Here is a 15863-nt window from a genome sequence, read left to right as displayed (position 1 = left end):
CATTTTTTTTTCATTGTACTCCATTTTAATCAATCGGATTGAGGTCACAGTGATAGGGTGGACAAGCACCTATGTCCATTTTCTTCCAAAATATTTTCGGTTTCATATGCAGGCTCAGGCTAATTTCTTTTAATTATTTCTAACAGCTGAGGTTTATTCAAATCCTTTCCATACTCAATGTTAGTAGTAGTAGATTAGGCATACGTTTTCCAATAATACACTTTTTAAAACTAGTGCTGTTCATGTCGTTATGATTGTCTCCACTTTTTGTATTTGACTTAAATACTAAGAGTGCATTATTAACAAATCCCGTATCCCCGCCAGCATGAATAATGATATATCTTTGCCCTTTGGATACAGGTTCTAATACTCCATCTACGCCCTCCCCTTGCCAACATTTGCCAGATGTATGTGAAGAGTGAATATAGGTCTCATCTAAATAAATGAGAGGGTGAGGGTTGGGAGTTTTGATATTTTATCTACTTTTTTGCAAGTATCTTGTTCTCAAACTAAGTTGTTTTAAAGCTTCGTAAGAAGCGACGGAAATATATTTTTGGGTATAGTACCCTGCACTCTCCCATTAGTCTTTTTCTCGAGTTATGCGCTTACCAACACATCTTGCGATGTGCCGCCGAGCGCTATTCAGAAGTCTGAAAAAAGCCACGTCTAACGACTGCGTAAGGTGAGTAAAGTTTGCCGGTAAAAAAACGTTTTCCACACTCGCTTATTATTTCTTTTGAAAGATGAGAGGCGAGATTATCGCCTATAAGAATTTTTGTATCCGATTTATCTTCAAAATATTTGAAAGCAATGATTCAGACCCAGTCTTCAAAAGTGATTGCATCGAACCAGACAGAGCTAGTACTATTATAACGACAACCTTAAAAGTCCGTGATGAGCCCTGAACTACAGTAAAGTTGAAAAGGTAGATTTTTCGGGAATAATATGTTGCCTGGTCAGGAATTTTCGGCATGGGTAGATTTTTCTGGCAATCGAAGGAAAGGGTTAGAAGTCCTTCTTTTTCCTCCTTTAAATAATTAAAAAAAGCTTTTTCCCGCAGCTTATGTATTCTTTTTTGAACCATGAACTCTTGTTTTTTGCCATCATTTTTTTTCTATTTTAATGTTTTCTGATAGTTGTAGACAAGAAGAACAAACATCTTGCCGAACAGCACCGAAACCAATGTTAAAAGAATTGTTAAACACTTTTCTAAAATAAGACACGGTTACCGAATATCCCGGCAAGGATTGGTCATTATACATTGCGTGCATTCTTTTAATAGACAAATCGGGAGCCAAATATACACGGTGACGGTCTTTTCCACGGCAGTAATGTGTTTCTAATGGTGTAAAAGACTGAATAAATTTTTCAACTGCTTCTTTTCGTGATGCGAATGTAAATGTTTTTCTATCACCTACTCGTAATTCTTTTGCCATTCCACCTGAGCGCATATGTCTTTTAAGTACTCCCTGTACTCGTCCTTGTTTCAATATACTCTGAAAACATTTCAAACAAACTGGTACCAACGTATTTTTCGGATGATTGCGAACAAAATATCTTGTTGAAAATTCTTTGGTATTGCGTGTTCCTTTTGTAGGTCTCTTTCTTTTAATTTTAGTACATAGGCAATATTTCAAAATGAAGTTATCTTGATGTATTTTTGACGGGTTTTCATAAAATAATTTATGAAACCAAAACATATTCCCTGATGTTAAAGAACTGCATTTGTATGTTTTAGAATTTTGGTGACAGTTCGGTTTTGTTGGTAAGGAGGTAGCTGAATATCTGTAAATATTAAAAAAAAACCTAGTCAGCAATACTGTAGGTACTTGTAGGAAAAAAAATATAATTTTGTTCTAATAAATAAACTAACCTTATTAAAAAAAAAGTGAAATATTATAATATTCAATTTTTTATTCGACTTGGCGGGGGCACTGCGATGCCCTCAGTACCGTGTATGTTGTATTGTACAGGGAACTTAATGTACTATGTGTAAAGTTTCATAAGACTCGGTTAAGTAAAAGAAGGTGAAAAAGCATTCACAAGATTGGAAGCAAAAATAAATAAACGGGATCAAACTAAATATTAAAAACACTTCTTATGACGCAGTCCCGTAAAAACCAAATGAAGTACATATTAAATTTTGCAACAATTCACTCAGCTTCGGACATTACATTAGAAGTCACAAGTCACAAGCCTATTGGTTTTAGAATTCAAACAGGTAGTTGCTGGTAGGCATGTGATGTTTACTTACAGTTTCTGCTTCTCCTTGCAACGTTTTGATAAATTTGGATTTCGTAATCGCTTTCTGGCTTTGTCTGGCGTAACTTTTTGTATGCCACTCATTATTTTACGTATTATGTATCAATTAAAATCAATAATAACTGAAGAGCTGCAGTGTATAGACTCTTATTTTTATTGACACTGACCGCCATGATGGACGCGTTATGCCCTGTGATTGGCTGTCGCGGATATTACCACTTTTGATTTATACCTAATGCTGGATATTACCGACTTTGAAATACCGTTGATTTTAAAACCTGTTTTTCTATAGGAAATTCATGGATATATCTAAATTTGAATTTACCATCTTGTCATCAGCTATCGACAGAATATGAAAAAATACTTTTTGACCAAAGTGGATTTGTTATTTACCGACACATATATACCTATCCTACTATAGGCACCTACATAGCTTTTTTGATTTCTATTTTTTTTTAATATAAAGAAAACACGGTTATGAGTACCAAATATCATTTATTTTTTCTTCTTCTACTACCTAATATTAATGCCTCTCTTTGAATAAAATCTCCTTCATCACAGTCTTTGCTGGTACCGTCCATTAATTTATTTGTAGCCTTGCACCAATTATAAGCAAAGAACTTACTGCAAAAATTGTACATAAATTTCTTAATTTCATCTTTATGATTGAAGCAATTTATAAAAGAGGAATCCACTGACACATCCAACACCAAATTTATGTAAGCTTTTAAATTATTTATATGATTTTTATTTTTTAAAATATGATATGTCACATCCTGTATAGCTGAAAACATTTTTTTTTATATTGTCTGTCGGATATGTTAGGTAACTTTTATTTTTTACAAATTCTCTTTGAGTAATGTATTTGTTTTTCTCCAAATCTTTTTCAAACAAATAGTTATGACAATTCTTGCAGTTTTTCTTGCATTTTCTTAATAAATAACCAGTCACATATTCTAGTTGGGCCTTTATTGTAGGATTCCTGTTCTTTTCTTCATAATCTACAATTATTTGATCATTAATAAAATCCTCCAAATCAATATCACAACTCTCAGTGTTGGATGTCTGAGATATTGATAAAAACATTTCTTCAAAAGCATTTAAAGTTTCACAGGAATCCTCCTCACAATTCGACCCAACCGCATAATTGCTACTCATGTTATTAATTAATAGTGAGGCGAATGCGGCTTCAAAGGCAGCACACGTAGGGTTTACATTTCTAATACCATGGCTACGTATGCTGCCAAAGAAATTTTCTAGGGGGTCCTGATTTAAATGCCTACACCACATCGACTTCATATTATATTTATTGAACAAAGTTTCTTTCAGCAATTCCATATTTTCAACAGTATGGACCCAGTTATGTATTGATGGAACAGTACCAGAGGACCCCGAAACAGTAACAAACTTCATAGATTTTAACACTTTTTTTGACTTCGACCACACCTCGCTGTGCTTAGAACTTGGTGTGACATTTCTTAAAAGATCTTTTCCGCTCCTATTCTTCGAATTCTGAAAAGTTCCATTTAACGAGTCGAAGAGATCGTCGATAAAAATTATTAGATCTGCGGTGTCCTTCGTCTCTTCAGGTAAAATTCCATTTTCTGAAAAAAAAAATAACCAACAGTCACATGTTTGTTGTACTAGGATATATACTTTTTGCAGGTATATAACTTATTATACATATAGTACTAACCATGTAGATAATCGTATGGGTGATTCTAAACTAATTGAAGCCAGTATATCAATATTTGTCATTAGACAAATATTTATCGGAGAAAGAATCGTTTTGTACTAAATAAAATAAAAATACTAATAAGTTTGATGTGTGAACACAGAATTTAATTGAAAATAGTTGGTCAATCTTATCTGAGAATAGCTTTGAAAATATTACTTACCAGCCAAATAACCCATTGTTTTTCCAATTGTCTGGCTAAATAACTGAGATGCAAATTTGACCTTCATCTTAGGTATCTTATCTTTATTGCAATGGTTTTCGGTCAAATTTTTTATTATCTTTAGTCCTTTGTAAGATGGGTTATTTTGGTACAACTGTGTAATGTGCTCCCATTTCGCTACTTTTTCTTGACTATCCATTGTAATACCTAAAAGAAAGAAGGATGTGCAATACTTAACTTTGTGATGTCGATATTTCGCTTTTTTATAACGACATTTGCATTTGCGAGCGTGGTTAACTAACATCTCACCAAGCTAAGTTTGCACCTCGCGTCGTTTACGTCACACTGAGGCTTAGGTAGGTACGGGCTGTAAAAAAGACAGCTGACTTTAAAAAAGTAAACAAATATTTGTTAGATTTTACTTTGCATTTGTTTTTTTTAACATTATATTATACGGGTACATGCCACATTCCAGCGAGGTGTAAACTTAGCTTGCTTGAATACTACTCAGGTACCTTACGAAATTATTCGACATTTTTCGCAAGTCAGTAAAACAAAAAGTGTTTAAAAATTTGAACGATTTATTAATTATTACTTAAACTATTCACAATAAAATCAGTCCAGAGAAGAGTTTGGCGAGTTATACGAAAATAAATGTAGGGAACAGCTGATTTTTTTTTCACGATTTTAGGTTTGGTCCCATAGAAAAAGTTATTCATAATGATGAGTACAACCTCTTAAGAGGTTGTTAATGATTTACCAATAACCCTGTAGATCAGTGTTTTTCAATCTGTGGGTCGCGACTTAATCGGAGGGTCGCCAGCTAAAGAAAAAGTCGAGGTTCTTACACAACTAAAACACAATTTTAGTGAGAAGGATGTGCTTGTTTATTTTTCAAAAATTTATCAAATTATGGTGCTATTTTTGAAACGTTAATAATCAAATCATTTTCTAATTGCAGCCTATTTCTCTTTTTAGTTTTAATGTCTACCATTGAAGAAAATGTTAGTTCACACAAGTATGAAGTGGCGAATGGCATTAATAATTTAAGAGCTTCCCTTGCCAGCTCTGGATATTCGTGTTTTCTTTTCATCCAAAATACGTCGACACTTTGCGAATAAAATTCCATTTTAAGCATGCCATCAGCAGCTAAATCTGGAAGACATTCTTTCATTTTTGTAATGATATCAGCCAGGTCTATTGATTTGTCCAAAAAAGGGTTTAAACTCCATCTACGCCCATTGTCAGCTTCAGAGTGCAAGTCTCGAAAGTATGTCAAAAGTTTCTCTTGTAAATGATGCAAGCTCTGTATCATGCAAGGAATGTGAGCCAATAATGCAAAACTTTGGTCATTTTTTTCAGAGTCCCTAAGTAAGTAAGTTTGTTGGTTAGCAAAACCTGCATCAATTGAATGGAACTAAACCAGTTATCTGCAGTAACTGTAGGCTGGCATTGTCGTCCGCTTCGTCATCAGAAGAGTTTTTGTTCTCCATTATTTCATCGTCACTATCATCGGTATCTTCAGAGCTCGAAACTGCGGATGTAGCCTGTCTCTTTTTATAAAATGTATCTACAACTCCTAGATGGATTGCGTGGTTCAAGCATAGGATCATCTCGCTGGGGCTTTCCCTGCCAAACTTTTTCATTACATTTGGGCCATCGCTGGTGGTGGCTACAATATGTTTTTCAAAATCCAATTGAAATCTTTTTAATGTATCTTCAACCATTTTTTTGGTCTCTTCAGCACCGCATTTACCTGGTATATAGATTAATCCCAAATTGAAAACTTCTCCGTCCTCAACATACAAACACAAATTAAAGTACCTTCGGTTTCGGACGCTGGTCCACTCGTCTACTGAAAGGCTGAAACGTGTACCAGAAGCGACCAAGTTTTTAAATTTCTGAATCATTTCTGCTTTTTTTTCTTCATAATAATTTAATATAATTTTCATAATTTCAGTTTCGTTTTTAGGCATTTTATAACCTCGCTGGGTAATACTCTCACGAATAAATTTACTCTTTGTGATTGCTCTTATAGTAAGGCCATCCTCTGCTGCCAAACGAGAAATTATTTCAGACAAAGACTTTCTAGCAACGTATCGTGTAATTTCAGACTGATTTTCACGTTTAATTTTTTTTGATTCCGGTTCGCAAGATGGCCCAGGTTGTACAACTGATTTTGATTCATCTGGCGGCGGTTGATTCACAGAAATATTGTGGACTCTTTGGAGGTGTCTGTCAAGGCCCGTAGTATTCGACCCTTTGCATGAAATTTGTTTTGGACATAACGAACACTGTGCTGTTGATTCATTTATCTTTTTAAAATGTTTCCATATTTGGCCGCCTTTTTTTATCATAATCAAAATTTTATTTCAAATATATCGAGCACACATATTTGGCAGTAATTATTGCTAAGAAAAGTTTTGGTATTATAATTAGTCTCAAAGTTACGATAGATTTTCGAACACATGTCCAAAGTGCCCAAACCTCCCTGTGGTCGCAAGGTTTGGGCACCCCTGTAGGGAGGTTTGGGCACTGTATTTAATTTGTACGATATTGCTTACTACACTATTAAGCTTAAGTATTGCTATAAAAATTGTAATGTTATATTTGACCTGACAGTTTTGACAGACCATGGTTTAGAAATTAAAGACTTTTTAACGGATTTTAAACGCGATTTATTCATTCTATTATTTTCCCGACGTTTCGAACACTTTACAGCGAGCGTGGTCACGGGGAGACTGAGATGTTATACGTCTTGAAGGTCATTCAAAAATTGCTGTTTGTAAACTACCTCCACCTATTCCTCCGTAGTTGGTATGTGGAGTATTTTTCCGGATGTTGGCAGTATTGGCTGATCGTGTCTTCTAGTCTTTTGGTATGTTTGACATGGGGTTTTAAATTCTTAATAACAGGATCCCAGGTGTTAGAAAGTTTCAAACCATCTTCTCTATTGAAATTTGGGTGTTTTTTAATTTCAATAGTCTAGACCATGGTTTAGTTTAAACGATCTTACAAGATATTCTGAAATTTTTTCTTCTTATATAACATCTTTGGAGATTTCACGTCGCTTATTTTTCTTTTTAAATGAAAACGGCATTGTCCTGAAAAGAAATGATTAACCATTAAATCCAATAGTCAGAACAAAAAAGTATGACACCAAAATACACTAAAAACAGGAAGCATTAGGCATGCCCAAACCTCCCTCCTACCAGCGTGCCCAATGCTCCCCATAAGCTCACTTTTCAAATAGATTTGAATAAGTTTATTTTTATCAAATGTTAAATCCTAATTGATAGGTAAATATAATCTTCATTGAACACAAAAGAAGAAGTTAACACAGATACTTACACTTTCTTGTCGATTTCTTTGTTATGTTTCTTCAAATCACAAACAAAATATTTACTTCTGTACGCAACAAACCGTTGAGCGCATATAACTTGACAGCCAAGTGAAATGAAAGCTGGCACTTTTGATAAGGAGTGTTGCCAATTATTAAACTATAGTGCTGTGGTAGAAACCAAAAAATATCTAGAATAGATTCTGAGAAATGAGGGGGTGCCCAAAGTTCCCCTACCTCCCCTACTTGCATTTGTTGTTTTGACTAAAGTTTGTGTCGTCGTAGATCTATATAAATCTGGCGTACTATCAGAACTTCTTAAATGCGACTGACCCTCATTTAAATAAACATAATATACTCGTCGTTGGTCAGCGTTGATGGAAGGTTAACATCTTGGCTACAGTCTATGTCCACTTCATCTTGGCTATAGTCAAAGGGAGCCAAAATTGGCTCTCTTCAAACTTCCCTATAAAACAAATCAAATCGTCAACGAAAGCATTTTGTATGGGAACTTGAACAGCGTCTCTGATGTGCGTATATTGAGCTAATTTTCAGAGCACGAACAAAAACATGTAAGTTTCGAATCGTCATCGTATCGAATACGAACCGTAACTAAGGCTTACTGTCCACGGAGGCGTAGCTTCATAGACGCTTCAAAATACGACGTGCAGCTTAAGCAGCCCAGCGTACTGATCTCAATCCATGAGGCGTTTTGTCATTTGTGAGAATGCAGTCGGACGACGAAGACGTTATTTTGGCTTATCACTACATTCGAAGTCGACGAAAACGACGATTATATTGGACCCATCCATATATAGAAAGAAATATCAACTGTAGATTGTTCATAGCGGCAAGAGAATTATTAGAAGATGACAGTGCATTTCACTCATTCTATAGGATGAGTAAAACAACTTATCAAAATTTACTTCAGATAGTAGGTCCATTATTACAAATACAGAATACCAATATGCGAGAATGTGTTAGTCCAGATGAAAGGATATTAATCACGTTGCGGTAAGTAAAACAATATTTTAATCAAAATGGTTTATATTTTCCATCCAAAATATCAGTATAAAAAAAATAACATGTATGTCGCATCCGTGAACTTTTATTGTATTGTAAAACCTTCCAAATCATTAATATTTTGTGAATAATTAATAGGGTCTAATGTGGTAATTTGTGTTTGTGAATAGTCAGAGAAAACTTGTGTGTCGTTAGAATAATTTATTGGAGAAGGTGTGGATGCTTGTGTTTGTGAACTGTGGGAGTTACTGGAAGAAATCGGCGAATAGACTCTGAATTGGTTTATCTGTGCCTGGATAACTGAACACGTTGGTTTTTTAATTTCTTCCAAAAGCATCAACATTTTAATTCTAAAAACACTCATTTCTTCATCTGTAAGACTTTGTATGTCGGGTAGCAAGCTCAGCAGAAACATTTTTCGTGGGTTATCTATTTTATTTTCTTTTGTTTTTAACCAGTCTACAAAAGCTTTATCAGCTTCGTTGTTAACAGGTTTAATCCTTTTTTTTTTTGTTTTTGAAATGACGACCTCTCAACATGGGAAAAATTTTCCGATTCAGTGTCTTCTGTAATATTCCTGTTAGGACCATCATATGCCTGTCCTTCGGGGCACGCAGGGGTCTCCTGATTTAGAGTTGATTGTTCAGGATTTGGTAAATTTCCTCTTTCATTCATGTGAATTACTGGTTTGACGTATGGTAATATAAACTGCATCTCATCATGTAAATAGTTTTTTTTTGTAGTTGCCGATTCACTAGCCTTCGGTTTTAAACTTCTAACAAAACCATTTCTAATATCTTTCCATTTTTCCTTACAATCATTAACTGCAACTAACACATTTTTATTATTTAATATAAATGAACTAATAACATATTTTTTTCAGGTATTTAGCTACAGGCTGTTCGTTTCGAGCATTGGGACTTTACTTTGCTCGAGGAGAATGTACCGTGTCGCGTGTGATATCAGAAACAACTAAAATAATATGGAATGAATTGAAGGATACATACATGCCTATACCAACTACTGATGAATGGAAAGAAATTGCGAAAAGGTATTATGAACTTTGGAATCTACCCAATTGCTTGGGTTCGATCGACGGTAAGCATATCAGGATACAGAAATTTAATTAATGTTTATGATTATGAGATATGTTTCTAACTATTCTAATTTTGCATTCATCATATTAAAATTTTCTTTACTGATAGGTTTTTTAAAACCATATGAATATAAACTTCGAAAACATCGATATTAAATCGCTACAGCAGTTTTACATAACATTTGTAAAACTTATAATATTGAAGAGGTGTCTCCTGGTGACAATGTGCCGTGTGTTGCTGCTGAAGATCCAGATCAGCTCCCTAACATGGAGTTAAATGATGTTGAGAATAGAACAGAACTCATCAGACATTATTTTTAACCAATAAAAACTTTATAATCAATAAAAACTTTATTTTTTTTATTCCATTCCTTTAAAAGAAAATTAATTTGCTTATTTCTAATTTTAGTTTTTCATTTTCTAAGTTGATTTTCTCATATGTACAATCGAGAACTATTTTTTTTTTCATAATACTCCGCTATTGCGAGGTTTCTTCTTATGCGCCCCTCATCAGGTTTTGGCCTTTTCTTAGAACCTGTATGTAATATTTAATTAATTAAAATTAGGTCTATCAATAATAACAACCATTAATAATGAAGTATACAATATAATTAAACCACTGTCTCGGGGAGTACCCAAGAAAGCCTCTTAGGTAATGCAGGTCCAACAGATGCTGGAGTGTTTATGACTAGAAATGGCACCTCCTGCCCATCACCATTGTCTAATGGTAATTCTTTTTCCACTTCATTAATAATTGCACCATCACCATAATCTACCACTTGTTCTGAGTCGCCACAAAACTCCACTGTAAAACCATTCACTGTACTGACTCTGTCCAGTATTTCATCTGGTGATATATAAGGTGGCGCTCCACCTCCAGTCTAGAAACAAAAATGAAAATCACTTTTAGAATTTATTTAATAATTACTATACAGAACAACTTTATAGCTCAATTTGTTACCTTGATGCGATTCATCCGTATCTGAGTATTGCGTTTGCGTGAGTTTTTTTTCAAATTCTCCCACTTTAACCAGAGTTGTTGCGGTGTACGGCGACAAGTCCCACAACTGGCGTTGAATGATGTAGTTATTCGAACCCATTCCTCCATTTTCAACTTATTGTTGGTGGCGTCAGTCGCTTTATTTGTAATTATGGCACTTCCTTCGATCAATCTTCAAATTCAAATCTTTATTCTGGAATAAGGATTAAAAAAATTAAACATTTAAATATTGAATATTTGAGAAACGTGTTATTTTTTGCTTCTAATTTGCAGTGTAGTACTTACATGTTCAGTTTCTTTATGAAGAAACAAAGCACCCAATATGACTCTCTGTCCGTAGTTTAACCACAGAATATATAATAGTAGCTAAACGCTACAAAACAAATGTTTGAGACATTATATCAAGGTAAATAAAACAATTATTTATGTAATTATATTTAATCATTGTTTTTAATTTCTGCGTTTTACAATTTGAAACTCTTTCATTAGTTCGCCAGGACCTTCTATTACAGGCAACAATCCTGAGTTTTCATATGCGGTATTTACATTAGGAAGGTATTCTAAAAATTGTGTATTGTTATCAACAGTAACTACATTGTCAAATGTTGGTGATAAGGCAATGGTAAGTTCGACAGTTAAGTTTGGTTCTGTGGTGATTGTAATGGTTGGTGGACTGTTTGTGTGTGATGATTTGATGGTAATTGATAAGGCGATGGTGAGTTCGACAGTTGAGTTTGGTGCTGTGGTGATGGTATTGATTTTCATCTTTTTTGACTGGCACGCCCTTTATCTCGATATTGTTTAGCCTGGATCTGTTGTCGTTATCCTGCGCCTGCTTTTTTAAGGTAGATATTTTCCTCCTCCAGAGCACGCACAGTTACATTTAATTTTTCTAAGTTAAACAAACGGTCCTCGAAGTTATTAATTTTGATTGAAAAGTCTTCCAATTTGCCTCCTAAGAATTCGCAGTTTGCTTTTATATCTGATAGCTCAGTCTTTATGTCATTAAAACTTTCGAAGGTTAGGTAAGCCCGTGAGTTGATTTTTCATGAAGCGCATCTCTCTCATAATGGACTCGAGAGAAACAGATTCTGGTAGCGAAGTACTGACGGTAGCAGTTTTGCAGGACAATGTATTCAGGAAGTATTTTCCGCTGAATAAAATACAGTTTGATTATCGATCAATTAAGGAAAGCTGGCATGTTCACAGTACTCACACTTATGCAATTTCACTTACAGTATGTTCAAAAATAAATGCGACTCTAGTTTCATTTTAGACTTGAATTGTAAAATGGTGCGTTGTAGATAAATATATGCAAATATAACTATGAAAGCTCTCATAATTTACCTGTAAAATTATAATTTAAAAGTAAATCAATTGATGAACTTAATTATTTATTCTAATAATAATCAATTGGATAAAAGTATTAATAATCATTCAATTATCTAATAATAATTAAATTTCAGGTCATAAAAACAATACAAATAACACGTGTACGCTCACTCCCAACACACGGATGGTTGTTTTGATAATGATTTAAATAACGGACGTCTTCTGCAGTTGCGGAGCAGTCTTGTCCTGACTTTGGTCGAGTAAAGATATCTAAGAAATATTATATTTGTAGTAAGTACGTAATACCTACCAATACGCGCTAACAAATATGTGTTACATGTTTATTGTATAATTTTCACACTATTGGTTTTCTCAAACTCAAACATTTATACAATTAGACTTCTTCTAGAAGCACTTTTGAATCGTAACCTTCTACTTCACTGAAACTTTCATCGCTCGAAGAACTCGATGTTTCGTTGTCGGAATTTCTTAATGTTATTAGTCAGTGTAATTATCTACTTTTGGTTCTAATTGAATATATTTTTCCTCATGTTCTCGCGTCTTTCTCCAAACGTCACTAAACATATCCAGACTAATAGCATTTGCTTCCTTTCTAAATAATTCTTCCACAGTTTTCAAGTTAAAGTTCACATTTTGTGATGCTACTTTCCCTTTAATTATACCCCATAGTAACTCTATTGGGTTGAGTTCTGGATGGTGGAAGGCGCAATACACTATGTCCATGATCTTTGAGGATTGCATCAAGTAAAAATTGTGTATAGTTTGGCTTATTTTTTTTAATAATGTCATAAAGAATAGGTATTGTGTTTCTTTCTGGATATGCGTTTGTTGGTTACAAAGGTAGTATAAAAACACGAGGAGGTAGTAAATTAAAGTAGTAAATTAAAAAGTATTGTCTCATACAAAGTAAAAATGGACCAGAAATTCTTACTCATGAATGATAATGTCCCTTCGCATACGACATGACAGGGAACGGCCGCTCTTCGAGACCAAAATATTCAAGTTTTAGACTGGCTTGCATATTCGCTCGTCTTTTAATTCTATTGAATATGCTTAGGATATGTCACAACAAAGCGCTCTAAAAGATTTTCCGCAAAATTTAATTACGAATCAACAACTTTACGAACAATTCCAAAGAACACATACCGCAATAAGACATTGGTATTCAATTTTAAGTAAGAACAACCGATATCGTTTGTAAATTAATGTAAATGGTGATAACTCTGATTATTAATTAGTAATTTGATTTTTGAAAAAAAAATGCCGATTTTAGTCAAAATTTATATTTTTCTAACAAGATCCTTATCATCCAAATTTCCACATTGGTGAGAAAAATTGACATTTCTAATGAAATGAACAAAAACTTAAATGATTTTATTAAAAACTGTAAAATAGTCTATAATTCTTCCATTTACTGTATCACAAAATTCTTCATAGATTTTTAGATATTCGTAACTACTACACCAATTACATCCCTGTATTTATAAACAATTGCAAAATAAAAGCTACACATAGGCCGGGAGATACTGACACAAAATTTCGGGTCATTTGTAACAGAATGGCGGTTCTACTTCTTATTACGCAATGACAAAAAGAAAAATGATGGTCAGAACGCTGGTACCGGCGGACTAGTCGCGTGGGCGTTAGTCGAACTCATCGGATAAATAGCGAAAGTCCAACGATTTGTAACACAGCGTTCTGACCATCATTTTTCTTTTTGTCATTGCGTACTAAGACCCCTCTAGACCGCCATCCTGTCACAAATGACCCTGTTCCCGCTTTAGGCTTGGGAACTGGAATTTCTTTAGGGAAACTCAATATTACTTGTATAAAGATTTTATTTTCAACACCAACGCCCCATTTGTACAAAGGTTTCTTTGTGAGAAAAAAAATACATTCTACCCGGCCAATAAATAATAAATAAAAACGACAATCCATGTCGGTGCGCGCGCGATTGCTATTATAAATTAACAGGCGTAGACATAATCCTCCCCCCGGTGAAAAGCGTAGATTTTCAAGCTTGAAGGTCTTCAGAAGTGGGCAGAGAACACAGTCGAACCACAGGTCTTCGAACGCAGCCTCTTGTAGTTTCGACGTCCGCAACTCGACAAACGCCGTCTGTTCCATGGAATAATCGAACGATACGCCCCATGCGCCAACAAAGTGGTGGAGAATTATCCTCTTGAAGCAGTACGAGGTCTCCGACGTTTATTTTTGATTTGTCAACCTTCCATTTGGTTCGTAATTGCATTTCTGAGATATACTCTTTCTGCCATCTCTATCCAGGGAGCTCTCCTTAGCGTTATCCAAAGAAGGAGCCGGCAGTGCATTCAATGGTCTTCCGATTAAGAAGTGCCCTGGGGACAAGGAAAGGAAGTCATTGGGGAAAGATGACATGGGACACAGAGGACGGCTATTGAGAATGGCCTCCACTTGAGCAAACAATGTCGAAAGTTCCTCAAATGTGAGATGAGTATTGCCCATGACTCGCTTTATATGAAATTTAGCGGACTTAACCCCGGCCTCCCATATTCCACCAAAGTGAGGAGCGTAAGCGGGGATAAAAGAAAATTTTATTCCCTCCTGAGCAGCAAACTCAGAGAGAGGTTCCTGATTAGCCTTTAGAAAACTATTCAATTCTTTCGCGGCAGCTACAAAATTTTTACCGTTGTCGGAAACCATTTCGGTTGGCTTCCCACGGCGTGCCACAAATCTGCGAAGTGTCATAATATAAGCATCTTTTGTCAAATCAGACACGACCTCTAAGTGAATGCATTTGAAACGCAGACACACAAACAAACACAAGTAGCACTTAATTACTCTAGCACCGCGTCCTTTACGATTTAGAATGAAGGAAGGGCCCGCATAGTCCACTCCAACAGACTTGAAGGGAAAGTCACCGTTGACGCGATTTGAAGGTAAGTCAGCCATTTTTGGATTATAGGTCTGACCACGAACACGAGTGCAGGTAACGCAGTTTTTGAAAAGAATAATAATAATTAGTCAATTAATAAAATGCCGGTAAGTTTATTATTTTTATTTTGTTTTTAGAGTTGGGTAAAATCGTAGAATGTAAGTGAAAGTTATTTGAAGTTTTGTAAATTTAGAATATTTTTTAAAATGAAAATTAATTTCAGATTCGACGGCTGTATGGACCTTGACTTCAGGTAAGTCTTCTTCGTATTTTTTGTTAAGTTGAGGCCATAAGCGCATTGAGATGCATTGCTAAACGAATGTAAACGATTTTTGGTGAATCGCAAGAACTCTGCGAGTAATATCGAATTTTGAAAGAAACTTTAGATTATCTACAATGTCCAACCAGTCATTTTTGATATCCTGCGACACAGGTTCATCCCACTCAACACCCTTGAGCCACAATTTTTGGAGCAAAATCTTTGGCTGAATAATGCACGGGCTCAAAAGACCTAAAGGATCGAAGATTCGAAATGAACTTGAGAGGATATGTCTCTTTGTGATTTTGTCACTATGAAGTGGAATTTCGATTGGAAAATTGAAGGCATCCTTCGATGGATCCCAACAAAGTCCGAGAGTGCTCGACGACTCACTGATTGTTAAATGTTCTGTATTACTTTCGTGTAAATTTTGAAATAAGTTTTTTGAATTAGTTTTGTACTTTCGTAGAGGAAAACAAGCTGAATTTAGAGCGTTTGAAACTGGATTTTGAATGTATTTAAGTTGATCTTCATCATCACAACCGGTGATTAGATATTATTTCGTCTAAATCTTTTCTCAAGATTTAGGAATCGTTTTTTAGCTTGAGAATATGAATCGCCGAGGCAGTCAGGTGAGTCCTTTAGGGGTAACTTCACGCAGAATCTGCCGCTTTCTAAGCGAGTGGCGGTATTTAGAAAGTGTTTTTCGCATACTATG

The 15863-nt window shown here is 34.9% G+C and overlaps 1 protein-coding gene and 1 pseudogene across 1 annotated transcript in view; one reads left to right on the top strand and one right to left on the bottom strand.

Annotated features, from left to right (window-relative positions):
* Positions 1 to 8221: 8221 nt before the first annotated feature.
* LOC149897307 (uncharacterized) overlaps positions 8222 to 15863 on the top strand; it is a 41901-nt gene continuing 34259 nt past the window's right edge. Inside the window, exons 1-2 of the mRNA XM_090116607.1 lie at positions 8222 to 8514; positions 9407 to 9574. Of these exons, the coding sequence (XP_089972733.1) occupies positions 8228 to 8514; positions 9407 to 9574 (455 nt within the window). The 5' untranslated portion in view covers positions 8222 to 8227. The remainder of the gene's footprint in view (positions 8515 to 9406; positions 9575 to 15863) is intronic.
* Positions 13773 to 14831, bottom strand: LOC149897310 (uncharacterized; annotated as a pseudogene).

Source organism: Colias eurytheme, chromosome 26, assembly GCF_061535395.1.
Source record: "Colias eurytheme isolate Ceu_HAF_F1 chromosome 26, ilColEury1 Martin Lab GWU primary, whole genome shotgun sequence".
Taxonomy (NCBI): Eukaryota; Metazoa; Arthropoda; class Insecta; order Lepidoptera; family Pieridae; genus Colias; species Colias eurytheme.
Note: the sequence above shows the minus strand (reverse complement) of the source record. Positions and strands in the feature narration are given on the sequence as shown.